At 40.2% G+C, this 23531-nt stretch overlaps 1 protein-coding gene across 3 annotated transcripts in view; it reads right to left on the bottom strand.

Moving 5' to 3' along the window:
• The window catches only part of LOC126175335 (protein melted), a 256862-nt gene that overhangs the window by 80813 nt on the left and 152518 nt on the right, over positions 1 to 23531 (bottom strand). For all 3 annotated transcript variants that reach the window (XM_049922055.1, XM_049922054.1, XM_049922056.1), the window contains one exon: positions 16134 to 16269. In XM_049922055.1, coding sequence (XP_049778012.1) covers positions 16134 to 16269 — 136 coding nt within the window. The remainder of the gene's footprint in view (positions 1 to 16133; positions 16270 to 23531) is intronic.

The following is a 23531-nucleotide window of genomic DNA, read 5'->3' as shown; positions in this document are numbered from 1 at the left end:
ACATTTGTCTGGCCTCTCAACAGATACCCCTCCATTGTGGTTGTACCTACAGTACGGTAATATACCATAAGTTCCACAATCTTTTCTTATTCTTTTTTATTCTCCCCCCCCCCCCCCCACCATCGCCCCCCCTCTCTACTCCACATCTCTTCCATGTAACCCTACCCCCATCCCCATCAATCTCAGAAGACTGACACTGTGACGGAACATTACCACAATGTAGCATCTGAAGACATTGGGTGGAGGAATGAACATCATGAAAGGGGTACAAAAAAATTTTGGTTGGGAAAGAAACACTTCTTTAAATGTTTATAAAAGAGTTTCTCATTATGTTCAATTGCTAAGAATGATTTCACAGATCTGCAACCATACATGGTGAATGGAAAAACAATAAATCATTCAAATGGATACTTAGTCAAGTCCCAAACAATAAGCATATAAACATGATGAAGTTATGCTAACTTTAAAAAACCAGTTGCATGTCCAGCCATTGGACATTGGATACAATGCCAGGAATCTTGCATTACAGTTTTGGACACGATCGTAAATACAGTTACTTTGACATTTACTTTCTGTGGCCTGCTATGTAATGGTAGAAGAATGTGGTTAGCTAGCTTTTTACATTCCATAAATAATTTGGACGATTTGTTCTACGGAATTGCTGTGGAATACGACAGGTTACGAGATGACAGACACACACACACACACACACACACACACACACACACACACACACACACACACACACACACACAAAACTGTGACTTCAGCTGCCAGAGACAGCAGTCTTTTGTGTGTGTGTGTGTGTGTGTGTGTGTGTGTGTGTGTGTGTGTGTGTGGTCTATTTTTGACAAAGGCCTTGTTGGCCAAAGCTTATATTGTAACAGTCTTTTTTTAGTGCCTATTTGCGACTCAATATCTCCACTATATAGTGCGAAGCAACATTCCTTTTCATAATATTGTTACATTACCGAACACTTATATTTTTCAGTACTACTCATGTAACTACATGTATGTATTTTTTTTAAAAGCTAGTCAGCTGTTTTTAAATAAAAATTTGTCATTGGAGTAGAAGCAGTTGTCCAGGAAGAAAATATTTCAGATAAGACTTCAAACTTGCTTCGCTACCTGTCACACATTTTACATTATCAATCAAATCGTCAAATATTTTTGTTGATGAATATGGAATTTTTCCCTCAGCCACTGACACCTTTAATAATGGGTAATAAAGATCATTTTTTTCTGGTGTTGTAAGTATGGGCATCAGTACTCTTCTCAAATTGTGGTGGATTATTTATGTCAATTTCATTGCAAATAGACAGGGTGTCCCATTTATCATGACCACCCTAAAGAACTGTTTGTCCAGATGAAAACTACACAATGTTTCAAGCAAATGTTCTTTAGCCGTCAGGGGGACATCAATCAGCATGATTGCCTTCGTTGCAGCTTTGTTTTTTACAGAGATGGTATGACTTATAGAGATATAAACAGTGGTATGACTTTTTTAAATTGCACCCAGTATTTTTTTATTCAGTAATCATTTCCTCTCCTAAAGACCTATTCAAAAACGTACCACAGTGTATCGTTCACTGAAACACAACGTTATTGTTGTATATGCGGACAAGAAAAAAAAATTCTGGTTATTTCCCAGTTAAAAATATGCTTTCTCTCGTGCAAAAACACACTTTTCCTGTGTTAAGTGACACTATATTTTCCCTCGGAATTGTAAAACTTATCAATCCTTCGAATGGTTATGGTTTTATACACAGGCATAGAATTTCCCGGTTATGGTTTTATACACAGGCGTAGAATTTCCCGACACTTTAGAAAATGAAACTCGTGGGAAAAAACGCGTTCTGGAAAGATCTTTGATGTACAGCTACATGTACACTGCATATTTTCGTATTATAAAAGAACAAATTCGAATTACACCAAACACTGCATGTTACCTTTTGAAGCATTGAAACCGAGATTGCGATGCGCTTTTGTAAGCCAGTCATAGCTCATGTCATGTGATCCAGCCAGCCGATGACAGCGGATATTCAGGGCATAGGACATGTGATGTAATTAGCCAATAGCAACGTCACTGTTAAGTAGCGTGAACCACAAACAGGAAAAGTTAATGGTTTAAATTAACATACATAGTCTTGCTAGAAGAAAAGGAAAGCTTTCACATATGATATTGGCCTCTAAGGTTATTATGCTGCAAGAGAAGCTAAACTTTACATATAATGTTGATCTTTTCTGCACCTATTACACCTTAAGATATATCACACAAATGTGCCAGTCAAGTTTTTAATAATGACATAAATGACTGATCTTCTGGGCTCGAAATTCTTCTAAATGGCACATCATCAAATAGTTGATTTTTAAGTGAGAGTCAAATGCTCTATGATTTATGAAATTCATCGTACATTCTCATGGTTTACTTTGAAAGTAACGCTTTTCAAACCACCATTTGCAGTATTTTCCCGCAACCTGTTAGAAATAGGTTCATTTCAGCAATTGCCAGAGAGCGCCAGATAACAGACGCCACAGCGCTTGCGCAGCTACAATGAAGTAGGAGGCCTGTATGTCCACATTAAAGGATCTTACAACATGTCATAAAAGAAACAAGACATCAGAGGATACTCCACGAGCATCAGAAATTCGTGAACCATACTAAAATGTGCATACTTAAAGTGCACATTCATGTGTGTGGATTCCCAGTGAAGTGGGCCTTTAACTGATATTAAGCTTTTCAGTGTGGTTTTTAGGATGTAAATTTTCTTGGAGTACCAGTACTGTATTATCTCATGTTTGGTTCTTTCTTATGGCATAATGCTATACGTGCTAGAAGATGAAAACGTGCACTTGAAATGCAGGAAACAGTTGAAACTAGCCAATACTGTGGAATTAAACACTAAATTTCAAATACATTGACTGCCTCAGCAGAAAAGATTCATAAAAGCCAAATTTATTTAGCAAACCAACAAAAATAGCTACATTGTTCTGCAAGGCGTTTAATGCTTGACTGTCAGAAAGGTGGAAATAAAATAAAACCTGAAACTAACAACATATTTTAGACTTACATAATTATATAAATGTATTTTAATTCACTTGATAGCTCCCGGCCTCAGAAATCTGTTTTGTTTTCATTTGATGTGAGAGCAGTAAACAAAGAGGAAACAGCAAAATCACAAAATGTAAACATGGATCACGTGGAGACTACCCACTTCTCCACAATAACTCAGACTGCTCTGCACATCATCAGTCCGGGATCTAAGATTATTTCTGAATTTCCGAACCAGGCCAATACTATATAGGTACACCCCCCCTTCCCCCCCCAACCCATCGACCCCCACCCCTTCCCTCGAACATTTGAGACAGGATGTTACAAAAAAAATTTCAATAATATGTTCATTTTGGAGTGCACATGTTTCTGAAGAGTCTGATACATAAAACTTAAGTGTTCAAGGAAATATAAGACATGTTATTTTGTGACAGAAAATTAAATATAGGAAAATAAAACCAGTAAAGACAAGAGACAACCAAGACAGTACACATTTCTTTAATCCTTAGCTCTTAGCATTTTTTTCTCTCTAATCTTGCTACAACTTTATATGGCGTGCTTTCCTTTGTACGAAAGAATCTATTACCTCATCAAAGTTTGTCAAATGTTTTGCTACATGAAAAATCGAAATGTCGTTGGCTAATACTGAAAAAGCTGTTAATATAATTAGTACCCAAAACTGGTGTGGTTTCTCAAGCTAATTATGTCTATTTTGTCACTGTCTGCTATATAAAACAAAATACTCCTTCCTAATATTGCAGAAATTGTAACACACACCAAATAAATGAGACTTTTTTTGTCACAAATGGTCATTTTTATAACACGACAGAATATAATTCACAAAATACCAATATCAAATGCCTATTAGGCCTACCACAAGCAAAAAACTTTATTTTAGGAAATAGTTTCACATTTCATTCATACGCTCCAGTTTCTCAAGCATGAGATCAAAAAGTAGTAGTAGGAAATTTTTATATAAATTTGGAATCGTCATATTCTTTCATAATTTGGGTGATGTCCCTGTTTCTTTTCCTTCCTTCGTCCTAACAATCAATCTTGTCATCATTAATTCTGAAACTAATCCTGCCACTGTCAAACTTGTTCTCCGGTTAACCCCACTAACCCTGCCAGAATCACTGGTTTCGTTATCCTGCAATTATTCTCCGGTTAGGCGTTGTTACATGTTCGTACCATGTGTTTTCTGCACTACTTCCAGAATAGAACTTATGCGGCTGCTAGCTGGGGACTGTACAACTAGTTCTTACTAGTATGGCGAGCTGGCCAAAAACTTTTGTCAAAATTTAATTTTCTTGGATACACCGAGAAGATAATACGTAATCTTCCTTACCTGTTATTCCTGTTAGCCGCTTATTTCCACTCTGGTAGTCTGAATCTATGGATTTTGCTAGGAATTACGAGAACACTGTTCATTCGCAAACCCAGTCAACCACATAAACAGCGATTGGCATTCATCTGTTCAGCTTTACACCGCTCAGCTCGTATAGCCCATTTTGTTTGCAGGAAAGTTTATTTCTAGATATGATGAGGATTCCCCTGACAGTGACTTCACATACACTATGCATGCATTCACAAATCAACTTACGATTCATTTAGGAATCAACTTAGAATGTGTTCAAAAACATTCAAAAGCCAACAGGGATGCGTTTCAAAATCATATGAGTAATTAAGACCAACGTGCGCTGGATACTAGGTGCTTTGTGAAACAAGATTTTTTTCCCCCTCTCAAGAATATGAATTTGGTGCCCTGCTCTCCTCTTCTAGATCCGGGGCTGCTGCACATGTGTGAATCTGGCAGCTTGAGCGCGCCAGTAAAATTTTTCCTGGTAACATTTAGCTGCTTGCTGCGACTGCTTACACAGTGAACAGCCACATTTCTGTAGGCAGAAGCAGGCAAAGGTACTACTCATATGTGACTAAACTGCACATGAACGCGCTCGGTACCTCTAAAATGAACCTAATGTAAACAGGTGTGATGTTACGCTCATCGGAGGCACTTTGTTGTTATGAAGCATTGTATAGTCTTCCTAAAGCCTTCGACACATTTTGCTGTTGGCAGACACATGTACGAGCACTGTATTTTGTTGTTGTATATGGAGCATTTCCTTTGCAATTAAGTTTTATTTTTTTTTGTCTCATTCATGTTTTATTGCTGCAGTATTATTCTGCAATAGTGGGATACAGTAATATACTTTGTTAAAATTATAAAAATTTAACTGAAAACAAAAACAATGAAAAATTCCCAGAATTCTAAAAAATCCCGGGTTTTTCCTGGTTTTCTCCGGATGAAAAAATTTCAACATTTTTCCCAGGTCTCCCTGTTGTCCTGGGTCGCGTACACCTTGATAACACAACATTGACTTTGAAACCGAGATCACAAACTCGTCCACTTGCTGGAGTTGTTAGAAAACAAATGAAAACCGAGTAAAAACATAACACAAAATTGACTTTGACTCTCCTGTGCTACTGTCCAGGAGTAGAACGTTCCAAGTTGCTCAAAGTAGTGACCGATACACTAGTGCACTCGTTGAATGAATGAATTACTTCTGCTTCCAGTGTTGCCTGCTGAAGAGAATTACAAGCAAGCACGATATGTTCCTGCAAGTCCTCTAGAGTGTTGGAAAATCGCAATAGATAATGTCTTTAATGCATCCCCAAAGAAAAAAGTCCAGATGATTTAAATAAGGAGACCTAGCAGGCCAAGTAACTGTTCCTCCTCGACCAATCCATCTGGCAGGGTACCTTGAGTTCAGATCACCGCTTGTATGCAAGGCATTATGTGCTGGACATCTGTGTTGATACCCCATAAGCATTCTGGTTCTTAGCAGAACTTCATCCAGAGAGGAGGAAGAATTCATGTGAGGAAGTTGGCATACACTGTGCTGTTTAGACTACCATTTATGAATAAGGGCCAATAATTGTAGTACCAGGCATCCCCCACCAGACATTAACTCTCCATTGACGTTGATGTTGATGTTCCACCTGTCTAAGCCGTCGTGGGTTGTCACTGGACCAACACTGCATGATCCTTGTATTTACGTGTCCTTTGTTTGAGAAGGAACATTCATTGATAAGTAGAACTTCGGAGAAGAAGTTCGGGTTGGCGAGGATTTGCTGCTGTGCCCACTGACAGAACTGTACACGATTCTGGAAATCATTCCCATGCAATTCTTGATGTAGGTGTACATGGTAAGGTTGGAACCAGCGACATGGTAGAATATGATGTACACTGATTTTAGGAATGCCAATCTCATGTTGAAGCTGTCGTGTGCTCACATGTGGATTCATAGCAACGGAAGTGAAAACAGTAACTTCTGCAGTTTTGTCTGTGCAAATGCTACAATGATTGCATTGTTGTGGGTTTAAACTTCCCATTTACTGAAGTGTCGTAACAAGATGAGAAAACATCCATCGGGAAGATGGGTTCTTGTCAGGATATCACTTTCTGTACAGTTCCGCTGCCTGTTTAGCAATTCGCCTAGCTTCAACAAAAACAATAAAAGAAATGTTATGTCGATGCAGTTTGTAAGAAGGACAGCCTTTACCGTATGCCTACTCTCCACAACAGTATTTAAAAGAACTAAACTACTGTGCTAAATGTACTCGTACATAAGAAGACAGTATTGCAATTACTGTTCCCCTAACTTACATTCCCCATAGATGAGTAGCATTTCTACCTTCTCTTTGTTAGTGTACATTCTACTCATACAACTCTTCAACTGATAATGGTTGACGGAATGACGGGTGTGCATTCTACTTGTGTTTACGTTTGTCCTGTGTCAACGTCAGCACATGGATGTGGTCCACTACCCTGAGTATCTGCACTATGCGCTGGGAGTGTCAATGTCAATGTTTCGTTATGTAAAACATTGTGTTTCAGTGAATGGTATACTGTGATACATTTTTGAATAGGTCTTTAGGTGAGGAAATGAAATGAAAATAAATAAATAAATAAATACAGGGTGCCATTTAAAAAAGTCACATCACTGTTCATATCTTCGTAAAAAACAAAGCTACAATGAAGGCAATCATGCTGATTGATGTCCCCCTGATGGCTAAAGAACATTTGCTTGAAACATTTCGTAATTTGCATCTGGACAAACAGTTATTTAGGGTGGTCAAGATAAATGGGACACCCAGTAGGTGTCCCAGGAGCAATGGTCAATATTACGGGGTATGACAGAAATGATCATTCAAAGCAAAAAGTCTAGTAAACATGAACTCTGAAACATGTATCTGAAAAGTTATGAGCACTTCTTCATCTTTGATACTGTGAAACAAATCTCTTCTACTGCAAGTTCTTTGCTTTCCATATTTTGAAAGAGAGTAGTATGGACCCAAACAAGAAAAAATTTTCAGTAAACGTGGTCCCCAAAGTGCTTACCTTAAAATCTATAAGCACTTGTTCATCGTCACTGCTGTGAAACGCATCTCTTCTACTGAGGAAATGGACATAGTGTGTGTTTCAGCAAAGTGGTGGCTTCATAGGAGCAAATTATACACAGTTTCCAGATTAAGTAAGAACTGGCAACACAAAACTAAGGGTGATTACACTTTGGTAACAGCAAAAATGGAACTGTTCAACAAACATAGGTAGTATATCATACATTAAGTCCTGGAAAATTAAAGAGAGAGAGAGAGAGAGAGAGAGAGGGTGGGGGCGGAGAAATTAGAAAAAACAATGGTAATGCAGGACTCCTGATGGCTACGCCAAGCCCACCAACACGTCAAAGTACATTTATGTTAATGACCGTTTGGAGTTACATATTCTGTTCCTCACAGCCTCGATCTTCATGGTCAATATATACAGGCTGTTATAAAAAGGTACGGCCAAACTTTCAGGAAACATTCCTCACACACAAAGAAAGAAAATATGTTATGTGGAAATGTGTCCGGAAACGCTTACTTTCCATGTTAGAGCTAATTTTATTACTTCTCTTCAAATCACATTAATCATGGAATGGAAACACACAGCAACAGCACGTACCAGCGTGACTTCAAAAACTTTGTTACAGGAAATGTTCAAAATGTTCTCCGTTAGCGAGGATACGTGCATCCACCCTCCATCGCATGGAATCCCTGATGCGCTGATGCAGCCCTAGAGAATGGCGTATTGTATCACAGCCGTCCACAATACGAGCATGAAGAGTCTCTACATTTGGTACCGGGGTTGCGTAGACAAGAGCTTTCAAATGCCCCCATAAATGAAAGTCAAGAGGGTTGAGGTCAGGAGAGCGTGGAGGCCATGGAATTGGTCCGCCTCTACCAATCCATTGGTCACCGAATCTGTTGTTGAGAAGCGTACAAACACTTCGACTGAAATGTGCAGGAGCTCCATCGTGCATGAACCACATGATGTTTCATACTTGTAAAGGCACATGTTCTAGCAGCACAGGTAGAGTATCCCGTATGAAATCATGATAACATGCTCTATTGAGCGTAGGTGGGAGAACATGGGGCCCAATTAAAACATCACCAACAATGCCTGTCCAAACATTCACAGAAAATCTGTGTTGATGACATAATTGCACAATTGCGTGTGGATTCTCATCAGCCACACATGTTGATTGTGAAAATTTACAATTTGATCACGTTGGAATGGAGCATCATCCTTAAAGAGAACATTTGCACTGAAATGAGGATTGACCCATTGTTGGATGAACCATTTGCAGAAGTGTATCCGTGGAGGCCAATCAGTTGCTGATAGTGCCTGCACACACTGTACATGGTACGGAAACAACTGGTTCTCCCGTAGCACTCTCCATACAGTGACGTGGTCAACATTACCTTGTACAGCAGCAACTTCTCTGACGCTGGCATTAGGGTTATCGTCAACTGCACGAAGAATTGCCTTGTCCATTGCAGGTGTCCTCATCGTTCTAGGTCTTCCCCAGTCGCAAGTCATAGGCTGGAATGTACCGTGCTCCCTAAGACGCCGATCAATTGCTTCGAACGTCTTCCTGTCGGGACACCTTCGTTCTGGAAATCTGTCTTGAGACAAACATATCACGCCACGGCTATTGCCCCGTGCTAATCCATACATCAAATGGGCATCTGCCAACTCTGCATTTGTAAACATTGCACTGACTGCAAAACCACGTTCGTGATGAACACTAACCTGTTGATGCAACATACTGATGTGTTTGATGCTAGTACTGTAGAGCAATGAGTCGCATGTCAACACAAGCACCAAAGTCAACATTACCTTCCTTCAATTGGGCCAACTGGCGATGAATCGAGGAAGTACAGCACACACTGACGAAACTAAAATGAGCTCTAACATGGAAATTAAGCGTTTCTGGACACATGTCCACATAACATCTTTTCTTTATTTGTGTGTGAGGAATGTTTCCTGAAAGTTTGGCCATACCTTTTTGTAACACCCTGTATATTGTAAGCAGACAGTTTCCAGAAATATACTATAAATGTTCAGGGGTCTTTCAATACAAGCTCGTGCACAAGAAAATCTCTTCGAACAATAGGGGTCAGATCAATCTGGAAGCCAGCGCACCAAAATGGGTACCATGACCTCCCAATTTACAAAAAGTCCCTGGACTATACATGACATAATAACACACCACTACAACACAGATATTATTCCTTACAGAGAAGTGTTGATGTACAATCAGTATTTCCCACTTCCCAATATCTATCCTTTGCCTACCATACATTGAAAAACCCAGGATGGAATAACGACAATATCAGGACACACTCATTCTGGCCGCTCAGAGGGCAGAGATAGTATTGATGTGTGAGTTGTGCTTGCGTGAATGTGTGTGTATATTCTACATTAGAGGAAGGCTTTTTGGTCAAAAGCTCACATGTATAATAATATATTTGTTGTGCCTGTCTGTGACTCAACATCTCCTCTTTATGGTGGGTAGCAATATATCCTTTCCATAATATCACTGTCATCTACTAGAATAACTTTACATTACTCCCCTAGTCTTCATAATACACATTCTGGACCTTTCTCAAACCCTAATCATGACTCTCTACCCAGATGACATTTTGCGTATGTGAGATATCTGGACACAAAGATAGTTAGGAAATCCTTCTTATATAATAACTCACTACAGAAGGACCCCAAGCTTGAATTGCTAAAACTGATAGGAAACATGCGTAAAATATAATGTTGTACATCTCTGAATAGCTGTCAGTGCCATTTATCTGTAAAACTACGTGTGGTGGCACTAGCATCATCTGAAGGCCAGTGTACTACCCTCTTTGTGTTGTCACAGTAAATATAGAACAAGTGAGATTGTCGTTGTGTTTGGTACTGTGACTGGAGCAAGGGATGCACCATTTGCATGCTTCATACTTGATACAATTACGCAAAAATATAATGGGAACTTAACAGAAACAAATACCAACACACTAAAGAAGAAAAGAGACTGTTTGATGGTGGAGAGGAAACAGTCCATTGGATATAAGAGATCCATCAGTTCTGAAACAACATGTACTAAATAAACCTGAAGTCAAAGTGAACACAAACCTTCATCCACAAAAATATTATGAACAAGTTGTAGTGTAGTGGCCATGATGTAGTATTATATAAATGTCTGCCCCTCCCTTTTTTTTCTTTCAATGGTTTACTTAATACTTTTGATTCAACTAAACTCTAGTTAATAATAGCAGTAAGACCTAAATTTAATGCAAAAGGCTCTAGTCATCCATAAGGCCACATAATAAAAATATTTATCTGAATTTTTTTTTTTAATTCATTACTAGTAATGCCAAAGAGCACAGGAACTGGTGTGACACAGGTATACGTGAAATGTTACGGAATGCTATCGATACCACATATAGTATAAATAGTTAGAGCATGTAGTGACCCTGAAAATTGCTTCTTTTATGAATGTTCTAACAAAAGGTGCACGTAGCTCTTTCATAGCACAAGAAATGTTCAGAACGACTCTGACGTAGGGGAATACTCGGAGAAGGTTGGCTGACCAAAATTTCAAAGTATCACTGATGTTAAAATGTAGCACTATCAATTTATTAACCCTTCACATTATATAGCACACTGTTAATCACAAGTTTAAGAAGGAAGTGTAGAAGGAGCCCTAATTAGGTAAACTATACTTTCATAATAAACATAAATTTGTTAGTTAATAAATTTGAAAGTAGCATGAGTAGTTTATATTGTGGGAGCATAAGTATAGTGGACAAAGGCGACTGCCAATGCTTTGGCACATAATCTGAGACTCAACAGCTAACTCCCACTGTAGAAGGATGCTTGCAGTAAAGCTGTACAAAAATATTATCCTCGGTACTAAAAAGCACTTTTACAAATGCTAATTAAAGTTAGACACAACAATGAGTGTTCAAAACAATTTCTGAGTAGAAGCAGGTTCTACTCCACTCAGATGCACATAAGGTATGTTTCAATCAGGCACTGACTTTTATATAATATACATAATTTTTGCCCATGAAGTTATTCAGAGTGACAGTAATTCTGCATTCTCCAGTGAAGATGCTACTCCATTACAATTGGGAAGTGATTCTGGCACTTGGCTTCATATGTGCACTCTTTTCAAAGTCTGCTAAGATTTCGCTCACGCTGATGGCTTACTGGTTGTATGATTTAGTTTTATCCATCCATTGATAGTTTTATCCATCCATTGATATGCTTAAAACATGCAGATGGGCAAGCCTTTCATTTTTGAAGCATAATTTCAAACTCTGTTTCGAAAGTATGATCTAAGGACCTGTGCAACAGTGGATTTTTCAGTTTCTATGGTTTGTCAGTTTATATAGTCCCAGATATCCTCTAAATCCTTTAGTATTTCTGATGAAGTTGGTTTTCCATCGCACTCCAACTAACATGTTAATATGAGACCTTAACTTTTCCCGGCAAATCGAATGTTCAAATAACTTATGGGTTTGCTGCCGGGTGACGTCGTTGGACACCGCCGATATTTCGACAGGAGCACACCCTGCCATTCTCAAGGCACAAATGCAAGGAAGAAAAAATGAGCAAGCAAATTTAATATCTCGGTTCATAGAGGAGAAACAAGGAAGACACCACACACAGAACAAGTGTCAACACGAACAAAGATAACCAAAATCAGAAATATCGATGGTTACCATGAATCAACAGGTGAGGTAGCACTAATTTTGTCCCTCTGTTTTTTGAGGAGAGACAGAGCCGGATTCCAAGCAGCATTTAAACAAAATCCACCATCTCTGTTAATAAGGTTGCTTGATAGTCTGATTTCAACAGCTTCCTTAATAACACTATCCCAATAGTTTGACGTGCAAGCCAGAATCTCCATGTTGTTGTATTCCATAGGATGACTGGTGTCAAGGCAATGTTCTGCAATAGCGGATTTGCTCGGCTGTTGTAAGCGTGTGTGACGCTTATGTTCAATACACCGGTCTTCCACAGTCCTGATTGTCTAACCAATATATGACATGCCACAACTGCAAGGAATACAATAGACCCCAGCCTTACGCAAACCAAGATCATCTTTTTCAGACGTCAACAGGACCTTAATCTTCGAAGGTGGTCGAAAAACACATTTCACATCATATTTCCTTAAAATACGGCCAATCCTGTTGGAAATGCTTCCTGTGTAAGGAAAAAAGGCCGTAGACTTAGGTGCCACTTCGTTGCTATCGTCACTCACCCATTGCACAGAAGGCTGATGGCGCAACACACGTTTGAACTGCCTCTCACTATAACCATTCTGCCGAAAGGTGACTTCGAGATGTACTAGCTCAGCTGCCAAACTTTCAGGGTCTGAGATAACGTAGGCCCTGTGAACCAAGGGGCGAAGTACTCCTTCACGCTGAGCTGGATGGTGACAACTATCAGCTCGCAGATACAAGTCAGTGTGGATGGGCTTCCTATAAACAGAATGTCCCAACGTACCATCAGTCTTCCTTTTGACCAACACATTAAGGAAGGGAAGGCATCCATTCTTTTCCACCTCCATAGTGAACTGAATATTTGGTGGACTGAATTCAGATGTTCTAAAAACCGGTTTAAATTCTCACTACCATGAGGCCACACAACAAAAGTATCATCTACACATCTGAAAAAACACACAGGTTTCAAGGTCGCTGACTCCAATGCACATTCCTCAAAGTCCTCCATAAACAAATTGGCCACAATAGGTGACAACAGGTTTCCCATTGCAACTCCATCAGTCTATTCGTAGTACCGACCATTGAATAAAAAGTAAGTGGAAGTCAGCACATGTTGAAACAAATTTGTTAATTTGACACCAAACTTAACCTCAATTAGCTGCAACGAATCAGAGAGAGGAACGCAAGTGAAAAGAGAAACCACATCAAAACTAATATGACTACGAAGTCTTTCGCGACGGAGTCCTTGCACAAAAAGTTCTCGGTTTACTTGCCGCGTCAAATTTGGATAAAATCCCAAGCTTTCGATGACTACCTCCGTCATCTTCGTCAGGGGTAAAACTGACTGTCGTGGACAGGTGAGGCTTCCGCTTTTATAAGCAGTGGACGGCTTCTCATTGGCTGGATGACGTCACGGTGAAAATTGACTAAAATATCAGAGTCATCCAAACGCAATCCCTGCAATCGACGTAAGAAATCTGCAGAGTTCTTAATGTGGTGTTCACACCTACCTACTAGTGGACTCAACAAACTAGCAAGATGTTTAGCTACACGATATGTCGGAGCACCAATATTAGAAACAATAGGCCTCAACGGGACAGCCTCTTTATGGACCTTAGGGAGGCCATACAATCTAGGTGGTACAGCACAGTAAGAATTAAGACTCTTGATAGTCTCCTGTGACAAAGAACTTTTCTTCAGGAGGCTATTTGTCTTTCTCTCAACACTCTTAGTAGGGTCAGCACCGATTTTGCGACATGCCGAATCAGAAAGTAGACACTGCATCCTTTGAATGTAATCGTGCTTGTTCAACAAAACGGTGGCGTTACCCTTGTCCACAGGTAAAATAACAATATCAGGATCCATTCTAAGTGAACGTAAAGCAGCCACCTCAGCTGCTGTAATGTTACACTTGGGTGGAAGGGCCACAGTCAACACACGACAAGCTTCCCTCCTAACCTCTTCCGCAGCCTCGGAAGGTAGTTTATAAACAGCCTGTTTGATAGAACTAATAAAATCAACGACTGGCAAACACTTAGGCATCGGTGCGAAGTTCAAACCTTTCCCCAGTACAGACAAAGCTGTGTCGTCAAATGTTTTCTCCGTGAGATTGATCACAGAATGTCGAGAATTAGAATGAGACACTGAGCCAAGGAAACATTCAAACTTCGCCGAATGACGAGCAGTTACAGACTGAAGTTCCCAGTCAGACTGCGACCAAGAGGCACTGTCCACCCAATCCCAAGAAAATTCAGAAATATTAGACGCCATCATTAAATGAAGCTGAAATAATTCCTTAGAAACAAAATCTAATTGACGGCGAGCATAGTGGATCCTTTCACGAACAAGAGCTAAACCAGCACGTTGCTTGATGCGATTGGCGGCAGGAGAATTAATATGATGCACAACCCTAGCAAACGTTGGAACCACACTATGATTTTGACACTTCAATAAAAACGATAATGCACATTCCAACCTTACTCTACTGCTGCGAAGTTTATCCAACCTCCGCAGGCAACGATACATTTCCTCCCCGTAGAGGTAAACAATGTGAGACCTTAACTTTTCCCTGCAAATTGAATGTTCAAATAACTTACGGGTTCGCTGCCGGGTGACGTCATCGGACACTGCCGATATTTTGACAGGTGCACACCCTGCCATTCTCAAGGCACAAATGCAAGGAAGAAAAAATGAGCAAGCAAATTTAATACCTCGGTTCATAGAGAAGAAACAAGGAAGATACCACACACAGAACAAGTGTCAACACAACCAAAGATAACCAACAACAGAAATATCGATGGTTACTATTAACCAACAGGTGAGGTAGTACTATTAAATTAGCTTGCACATTTTTTATTCCTTGCATTTGTGCCTTGAGAATGGCAGGGTGTGCTCCTGTCGAAATATCGGCGGTGTCCGACGACGTCACCCGGCAGCAAACCCATAAATTATTTGAACATGTTAATAGTTCCTGCCTAGTTAGTATTACATTCACAATCTCTGAATGTAAGCATGACTGATGGACATCTCCTGACTGCAAACATTGTAAGGTAGATTCCTGAGGTTAACACCTTTTGTCTGCTCTTACAAATTTCAAGGTGCCAGACTTGACTGTAGTTACCAAACACTGGTATTCGTGTACTGCCAATCAGGAGAGAAATTTGTGTCTTAACAGCAAATAATATATTCATGATAGTTTTGGCTAACATTATTTCAGTGGTTAACCAAGAAGTGACCACTTCTTCACAAAACTCCAAACTGAGTAATTATAGCATGTGATAGTGAGAGCAGAGGAATGGGGCTACACTTGTTTGCAAAGTAAGTGCTGCATTGTTGGTGTCTGAGGTGCTTGCAGAGGCTACAGTCTGCAGGAATTCTGTTGGCATGCTGGGGTTATGGGGTGGCAGCAGGAAGGGCATCCGACCACCCCTTACGATTAACCATGCCAAATCCGTACTTAAACCTGCCGACCCTGCGCACAATGTGGGATAAAGGCAGTAGTGAAAGAATGTCTATAAAGCAGAAAGCATGATTTCATGAAATAAATGAAAAGTAATTTAGAGTCAAATAGTGGAAATTTCTTTCAACAACAGTATTTTAAATGAGTACTGAGAAGAGTAAAATGGCTATCACCAGGCTCCTGAATTCATACAGCTGTTGTGGAAGACTGTGCAATATTAAGCTGTAAGTGTTTGAAGAAAGGCTCAAATGATTCTGTGAAACACAGCTTACAATTTTTCTTCACAGGTTCAGCAGAAATAGTAATTATTTTATTCTATTTGCTATGACTTCCCAGTCAAAACTACAATTACCTAATTTTTCTTTAATGCTTGAAAAATAAGCAATGATATAAATCGCTGGCACTAGTGCACAAAACAAGACCCACGGCAGTCATTGCAATATACATACAATATAATGAAAATGCTTTAAATTAGACCAGTTGTAAACTGACATGTACAGATTAACATACCTTCAATTGTACACTTTGCTGGGGGTGGTATTCGTACTGATACTTTGTCCATGTAAGATTTTATCTTGTCCAAATGTTTTTCACAGAAGTGTTGAACTGTATCCCGCATTGGGTATGGCTCAAAAACACTAATTCTCTGAAATATGAAGAAAGACTATAATCAAATAAAAGATAGCATCACATTAATGGTGTTTAGAAAATTATAATGCTTATGAAAGCCTCTCTCCATGTTAAGTGTTACAAGAAGGGAATACATAATCAAAATTATGATATTCATATTCTAACATCCAAAGAAATTAATAAAACATTATTCCTCTGAAGTTCCTTTGAATGCATGAGAATACAGCTGCTGCAGGCACACAACACTTCAACTCTTGAGCATAAACCTGGAATACAAATAAGAAACATAGCTTGCAAGGATAAAATATTACCAAATGGAACACTTAATCAGAGAGACAAGGATGGAGTTGTTCATGCTCATACAATACTTTGCTGTTAACAGCAGGTTTTAACATAATAATTCTGATTTATACAGCATCCAACCACAGAAATTCCAACAGAATATCAAATCTCTTCCCACATCCACAAAGACAGCTGTCATATATGGCATACATTAGAAGTATAATATGAGATTTATGTACATAGAGATTTGTTAACATCATGTGAAAGCCAAACGACATGATCCTCTATTTTCTGTTAAGTGCAGTCCACAAACAGAATACAGAGAAGAGCAATTGGCAAGTGACTACATTTATCCTCCACCTATATGATGGATAATGGCTTGCGGAGAACAAATGCTGAACAAGATGTGGCATAATGGGCACACACATGCCACACCATGGATGTGTATATGAAATGACAATGGGATAAGATATGACTGTTGTCTTATTTGAAAGGTTTCTTATCTAAAAGTGTTGTAACTTGGACACACAACACAATCAAGAATGTTAGTATGTTATTAGACTGTGGCATGTACACCAATCACCATAACATACACTGAACACAATAAGATAAGGCAAATGTATGCAAGCAGTAATAACATGATAACGAACCGCAAGCGCAGTGCAGCAGGGTTTCAACAGGACTCGACTGTGGCGGGCCCTACAGGAAGTTCACAGTACTGCTCTTTCGCAGTGCACACTTGCGGATGACAACACACCGCTAATGAGCACATCACTTCATTCCTATTCCCTTGGGGAACAGCTCAGATTCGTGAGATGTCCATGGCGTCTTTCTCCGCGAGGCTGTGACAGAGATGATATGCTGATACTGGGGTGTATGGTCAGAAATACTTGAGGCACGGGCAGTGTCACAGTCCGTCTTCTCATGCCAACCCATACAGTAGGATGGCTGACATCAGTGTGAGCTCAATGTCCACATGACCTCCAGGACCTGAAGGTGGTGGTGCCCCTGCAGTTGGTGATTGAGGTGGAGGAGATGGTTCTGGTGTGGATGGTGGCTGCATCTGTTCTAGTAATGGTATTGGAGAAGCTGTACAGGTTCATCCACCGGTGACGGGGGGGTCCCTGATATGTTGTGGCAGGGACCCAGTTGCAACAGGTGATCCGTCAAGCGACACAAACTGATGTGGCGACATTAGTGTCCCGGCCAGGGTTGTCCAGTCACCCATATGCAGGTGCAACTTGTCATAATGACATGCACAGAGACCCTCCTCCATACGGACGTCAGAGAGACAGTCGCCGCAGCATCAGGAGATGACAGTGGGTATACATTTTGGGCAAAGACCAAACCCTCATGCCCAGACAGCTACCCTGGGATGGAAACAGGATGTAGGCTCCACGGGTTGGCATCCCTGGCTGGGCCTCAGGAGGTTCAGGAGTGTCTGGGGTTGATGCCCATGCAGCAATTTGGCAGGGCTGTTGTCACCGGACGGCATGAACTGACAGGAAGACAGAAACTGACCCAAGGCAACGCCAGACAGGGACCAAGTCACACACTTTTTCATTTGCATTTTGAATGTTTTGGCTTCACTGTTGGACTGCCAACGGAAGGGTGAGGTGAAAATGTGGCAAATTATGTGGGCTATGGAGAAGGAGGCAAACTCCCATGTCATAAACTGAGGGTCATTATCAGAGACCTATGCTGCTGGAAGTCCTTCGATGGAAAAAAATTTCGATCGGGCTGGCACAGTGGCAAAGGCTAAAATTGATGGGCAACAAACAACATATGGGAACCAAGACAATGCATCAATTGCTATTAGCCAGTAGGCCTTAAGGAAGGGCTGGCGAGATGGATGTGGAGACAGCCCCAACCTGCGAATGCTGTGGTCATGGAGACAACATTGCACACAGGGCAGCTTGCTATGATCCACATTGAGAACATGCCATAACCTATAAGTGATGTTGCTTCCAAATCAGGCCAAAAACATGATAAAAGGCTAACGCCCAGGTGTGTGACACCCCGTCCCCTCGACCGACATAGGACACGGAAGAGCCACAACGACAGAGACATTCTGATGAAGGGTTTGATACCAGGACTAGATACTTCGAACCCAAGACAAACAATAGAAGACTGAAAGAAGTGGCACTTTTCCAAATTGCATTTTAACCCAGCAGCCCATCACACCAAAAAACGCATACTTAAGTTGTTGAGATGTTCAGCAGAGGAGGAGACAGAGACCATAATATCACCAAGATACTTGGCACTGCAAGGCACAGACCTTGTGAGTTGTTCGAGAAGCCGTTGAAAAATCACCGGGGTGCTGGCCATGCCAAATGGTGATCACAAGTATTGTTACAAGCCAAAAGATGTGTTAACGACCAAGAGCCGTTGAGAGTCAGGTTCAACAGGAAGTTGCAAATATGCATTGGAGAGGTTAATCTTGGAAAAATACTGACCACAAGCCAGTTTAGCAAAATGTTTGCCAGGGCATGGCAACAAATACATGTCAATGATAGATTGAGCATTGACAGAAACTTTGAAATCACTGCAAGGCCTCCTTGACAATGACTAAGAGGGTAGCCCATTCACTGGATGCAATTGGTTGGACGACCCTAGAGGCCGTGAGTCAGTTGAGCTCCACCCTGACTTGGTCATGGAGTGCCATCAGCAGCGGACAAGCCTGAAACAAGCGGGGTGTGGCTGAAGGTTCCCTGGTGATCTGGGCTTTAAAATTATTGGCACAATCCAAGCCTGCAGAAAACAGGGAGGAAAATTCAGAGCATGAAGAGATGGGTTGTGTATGAGGCACTTGATCAGAGACAAGATTAAGTTAATCAAAAATAGTAAACCCAAAAAGCTTAAAGGCATCCAAACCAAACAAATTTTTGGTGTGTACATTGTTCGCCACCAGAAAAGTGAATGGACAAATTTATATGTGACTGGGATTGAGAAACTACCTAATATTGGAATTCTTTGTTTATAGTTGGTGACTAAAGAATGTGACAGTGGTGCTAAAGGAGGAGGACCCAAGTCCATGTGCATCTGCAAGTTGAATAAGCACGCGGCAGCACCAGTGTTGACTTTCATGTGCAAAACCTTCTGATAAACCTTGACGTCAATAAAAAGCTTATTGGGTGCAACGGGGATTGCTTATACACAGTTGACATCTATGTCAGTATCTGCAGTAGGCTGTTGGAATTTTGCATTACAAACAGGGGTAATGTGGCCCATCTTGTTGCACTGGCAGCAAATGGCCCATCGCTTAAGACAATATGGCCTACCATGAGTGACAAAACATGACAAAGGAAGCATGGAGTGCTTGTGTTGTTGTTCATTACCAGGCTTCCTCTGCTGCTGTTACAGCGGCTACTGCAGAGAGTTGGGTCGGACACCGTGATGTTTTGCTCACACGGGGACGGCTGCCACCATATCGCCTCCATGTGAACCGTCCAACAAATGGAGGGAAGCAGGTTGAGCTTCTGCAACCTCACACCATGATTAAATTTGAGTACCTGCAGCCCTCGAAACATCAAATGATTGTGCAATAGTCAGAATGCTGGAGAGGGAGGGCTTTTCACACTGATGGACCTGCTCATGAACCTCACGATCGGGGGCTATCTGAAAGGCTGCTTTACAAACCATTTGGTCGGTATATTATTCCTTAAGTGCATCAGCGAAAGAGTCTTATAGGAAAGTTCTGGTTTCTTGTGACGCTGATAGAACTCAACTCAAGCAGCAAGGACATGCCTCTGTTTACAGTAGTATTTCAAAAGAAGGTCACACATGTCATCAAAAGAGAGTGTCGATGGATCTTGCAAGGGGACAGCTGGTGAAGGATTTGATGCATGCGAGGCGATAACCAAGACAAAAAGAAAGGTAACATCAGTCAATCCAAACACATTTTTTGTAGGCTTCCCACTATTCAACAGACTCATCGTATGCCAGAAACGGAGGGGGATAAATGAACATGATAGGAAGAACAGGAGGTGCAAGGTGCGATGCAACAGGCGACATAGACTGAGACATACCCAAACTGGCCAAAACAGAGGCAAGTGTTGGCAACACAAGGATTAGGATCGTACTGTGCTGTGGCGAACACCTCCTGCTATTGATTGAGATGCTGCAATGCCTCTGTAAGAACCCCTTGCTGATCAACCAGCCAGTGTAAAAACTCATCAGTAGCATCATCAGACATAGTAGACACAATGGAGGACCATCACTTGTGTTGTAACTTGGACACACAATATAACTAAGAATGTTAGTACCCATTAGACTGTGGCCTGTACGCCAATCACCTCAACATACACTGAACGCAATAAGATAAGGCAAATATATGCAAGAAGTAATAACATGATAACTGAGCCTGGGCTTAACACTGTAGGGTTTAAATAGGTACTCATCTGAGGCCAACTCTATTGGAAGTTCACAGTATTGCTCTTTCACAGTGCACTCTTGTGGATGACAACACACTGCTAACACATGCAACTTTCAAATGTGCACACATTACTTCACAAAGAGTGATCTGCAGAAAGAGACGACAAGAGGTGGTCACAGCTGCAATAAAAAGCAGTTAAGATCTCCTAAGGTTATACATGAAAAGACATGTATTTGTTCTTACTGAGATTGGTCTGGTTCAGTTGTGATGGTATAAGTGTATCATATACACTGGAAACATAGATCACGTTTAATGTTCTGTGGAAGACTGAGGTCATTACAGATGAAACACAAGCTTAGAATGGGGAAGGATTAGGAAGGAAATTGGCTCTGTCCTCCTAAAATGAATCATCAGGTATTTGCTTCAAGGAATTTAGGGAACCCACAGACAAACTAAACATGGAACGCTGGATGGGGGTTAAAACTCTCATTCATGCTAACCACTGTGTCACCTTGCTCAGTAGAAACAGAAGGGTTCTTTGGTATGAATGGAAGTCTGAGTAGATACCAGGTTTCAGTTTAGCACCATCCATGGGAGCTCAAAACTGTTCTAGTTATTACGAAGAAGAATCTTGTAATGGGAAACCAGTAACAATGAGAAGCTATATAGGCAAGGCAGATGCATTATAGAATAACAGAGGCAGAGAGACAGTAAGCAGCAGGCAAGTGAAGTAAGGATTACTGAATAAGAATTTGAATTGTTATAAACCACAAATATGGGATGCGTGTGGAGCCACAAAGTTGACTTTGAGTAATGTGTTGAGTTTGTCTGCAATCATGAAGGAAACTGAGTGTTAACAGAGTTGAAACAATAGGAAACTCTCTATACCTATTTACTTCACTTAGTTACTAAAGGTCATATCAAATTGTGACTTGAAAAAGGACAGCAATATATTACTAACAGGCTTCCACTTGTATATTATATGGATATACTGTCTGCTTGAAGTGCCTGTATTCATAGTTTGAGTGTATATTTTTCATTTCGGGATTTTAGGTGATAATGTGCAATGATATTAAACAATGTTTTTATGTGTGAGAAAGGAAGCTTGCATTCGGCATTTCTAATTGGCAACTGATTGTATGAAGTTGCTACAAGATGAAAACTGTAAACAAGAAGCTGCCAAAAGAGGACTGTGAAACATTAGAGCATGTAGTGTTTGAAACAAAACCACATTCAAATGTCACAACACTGCTACACTTATTACAACACTTAGAGAGAGCACTAAGGTCAAGTAATGACCAAATAATATATGACGAGTTCTGGGTCTTTGCCTTGTATATGCACTACTGTGTTTCAGTAATACCTCCACATTGACCGTATACACATTTTGCTACTACAGTCACCTAAATCTTCTAGTAAGCTCTTTTTAACTTGAAAAATGTGAAAGGCAACAGGATAATGTTTTTATTTAGTCTAATGTTTCCTATTCTTTTAGTCAAACAAGATAATTATGTACCTTTGAGCCATTAATCTCTTACTACAATTATTTCATTTATCATTTTATTCTGTTACTTGGCACTTTACCACGAGCACTTGAAAGTGCAGAGCAGAGTTGTTACTAGTGCATCATAGTCAACACACTGAATGCTACATTTCATTTAACCCTCAGAAAACTGTAAAATCCCCACCTCCCATCCCCAAAAGAGAGACTTGTATTAGCGTATTCCGAAGAACTGTTATTTCGTGCAACATGTTTTAGACTATATGTAGAATGTTTAGGTATACACACTTCCTATTAACAATTCCAAGTATTTTGAATGATGTACTGATGACTTAAAGCACTTCTGGACACACATCCACTAGCATCAGTGGTGTGGACTGAAGACTATATGCAGTCATAGAAGACAGTTTCAGAGAAGTTCGTGTTTAATAAAATGTAACACAGAAAACAAGTACGTGTGTTAACTTCATCCAGGGTATATACGTGGACAAGGAAAAAAATTTTCCGGATTTCCCGGTTAAAAATATATTTTCTCCCGGGTGAAAACATACTTTTTCCCTGTTAACTGACAGTATATTTTCTATTGGAACTGTATAACTTATCAATCCTTTGAATGATTATGGTTTTATGCAAGGGCGTAGAATTTCCTGACATTATCGAAAACTAAACACAGGGGAAAAAAAAACACATTTTGGAAAGATCTTTGATGTGCAGCAAAATGTATGCTGCATATTTTCGTATTACAAAAGTATAAATTCGAATTCCACCGAACATTGCATGTTACTTTCCGAAGCATTGAAACCGAGATTGCGATGCGCTATTGTAAGCCAGTCATATTTCCCGTCATGTGATCTCGCCAGCTGATGACAGCTTGTAGTCAGAGCTTAGAACGCGTGATGTAGTCAGCAAATAGCAAAATCACTGTTAAGTAGCGCGAACACACAAACAGAAAAAGTTAATAGTTTAAGTTAATATACATAGTGTTGCTAAATGAAACGCAAAGCTTTCACATATAATGTTGGTTTTTTATGCATGTATTACAATTTAAGATACATCAAACAAATGTGCCAGTTAAAATTTTAATAATGAAATAAATTTCTGATATTCTGGGCTCAAAATT

The sequence above is a fragment of the Schistocerca cancellata genome, chromosome 3 (genome assembly GCF_023864275.1).
Source record: "Schistocerca cancellata isolate TAMUIC-IGC-003103 chromosome 3, iqSchCanc2.1, whole genome shotgun sequence".
NCBI classification, from domain to species: Eukaryota; Metazoa; Arthropoda; class Insecta; order Orthoptera; family Acrididae; genus Schistocerca; species Schistocerca cancellata.
The sequence above is the reverse complement of the archived record's forward strand: the minus strand, read 5'-3'. Positions and strand labels throughout refer to the sequence as shown.